At 43.7% G+C, this 1,717-nt stretch overlaps 1 protein-coding gene across 1 annotated transcript in view; it reads right to left on the bottom strand.

Annotated features, from left to right (window-relative positions):
• LOC101860162 (collagen alpha-6(VI) chain) overlaps positions 1-1,596 on the bottom strand; it is a gene marked incomplete at its 5' end in the record, with an annotated part of 8,412 nt that extends 6,816 nt beyond the window's left edge. The window contains 1 exon segment of the mRNA XM_005096132.3: positions 1,412-1,596. Coding sequence (XP_005096189.2) covers positions 1,412-1,596 — 185 coding nt within the window.
• Between the last annotated feature and the right edge of the window lie 121 nt (positions 1,597-1,717).

Consider the following 1,717-nt stretch of genomic DNA (forward strand, 5'->3'; position numbering starts at 1 on the left):
GGGGGTTCTGAGTATGTGTATGTGTTTCTGAGTGTGTGTCTGTGTGTGAGTGTGTGTGTGTATGTATGTGTGTATGTGTGTGCGTGTGTGTGTGTGTAAGTGTTTGTGTGTGTGTGTGTGTGTGTGTGTTTGCACATCAAATATTCGGCATGAAGATTATGAAAAGTGGAAATAATTGAATTTTTGTTTTGTTATTTATTTGTATTTAAACACAATCGTACATCACCTGGCTGGCTAACTGAAGTTGGAATATTGTTAGAAATAAAAAATGGAATAGTTTCACTGTACAATAAAAAAGGGTTTTTGTTTTTCAAATTTCCTTGTGTTTTTAACAACATCCTCTGATTATTTTTTCTCTCGCTGTGTCTTATTGGGAGGGGGAGGGGGTGGATCCAGGGTCAGCATTTCAAACTAATCATTACCGTTCTTGTAGAGCAGCGTTGATGACTATAGAATGATGCTGTCGAATCTGCTTTACTCTAACACCCATCTGTCCAATACAATCACCTGTACCAAAGACCAATTCCCACATCCCCCTTGCGTTCTTTTTTTCTGTATTATAACGACACATTCCCATTGGACTACCTGCATAAGATTATTACTTTTCTCCTCGGCAATGGATGGTCGCCTTGGACAGGTTCGACTGTATCTTTTACGCATCCAGAGACGACTTCCGGGGTGAGCTACCGTGACTTAGTTGACCAGACTGACCCTGTGTGAGCTGGGTACAGCATCCCATAAACAAAAGCGAGATGCTCGCTAAAATAAACTTCACCATTCGATAATCAAACTCGATGGCTGCATCTATTGGGACACGTGTCCGTTCAAGCTCCCGTGTATATTCGGACATGTGTGTCCTTCCTTCTCCAGCATGAATGCGAGTACCGTACATTGTGAGTCTTTTTCATATTGAGAAAGACGTGCTTCTCTTCCTTTTTGGACCAATGCATCTTAGCAGTTTGCATAAAATTGCTGTGACCGGGAAATGCGCGATCCGCGTTGGGGGGTGCTGAAAAATAATCTCTACCGGAAATGACCCATGAGGGGCCAGAGCTTAAGCTTCACAGGATCGTGTCCGTGTCCGTTTAGTCACACCGGAACTCGATACTTTCACACGGAAGCTAAAGAGCCTTAACTCCACGCCATGTTCGTCTGTACACTATAAATATATTGGATTATGGTTGGACTCCCCCAAAAGTGTGTTTTTGAACTCGGGTTTCTTTTGGGGAGTTTCCAAGACCCATCCGGCTCACTGAAAAGGGCGTTTCGCTGATTCTATTTTTATATCCTAATCTTAGAGTGTTGAAATGGGCGCTAAACCCATACAATTTCTGACGCAAGTACCACCCAACAGAAATTAACCAGCTAAACTAGACCTAGACAAAAGATTAATATGAGGAAAGTAGCCTACTTGCTGTCACTGGCAATGTTGTGAAGTTCTTCTTCGCTGACGGCATGGCCCACACCAATGGCGAAAACTTCAAGCCCAGCCTCCAGAGCTTTGTGGGCTTCCGCTTTCGTCACATCCGGTTGCTGAGAGTTGCCGTCTGTGAGCACAATGATGACCTTTCTGACGCCTTCTCTGGCCTCTGGGAGTTGATTCTCCAGCATGTATCTGACCAGAAAAAGTGGGAAGGTAAGGGAAAGGGAAGGGGTAAAGAGAGAAAAAGGGAAGAGAGGCGGCATGTGTATTATGATTATTACAGTTTGTGTGTAT

Source organism: Aplysia californica, unplaced genomic scaffold, assembly GCF_000002075.1.
Source record: "Aplysia californica isolate F4 #8 unplaced genomic scaffold, AplCal3.0 scaffold00121, whole genome shotgun sequence".
Lineage (NCBI taxonomy): Eukaryota > Metazoa > Mollusca > Gastropoda > Aplysiida > Aplysiidae > Aplysia > Aplysia californica.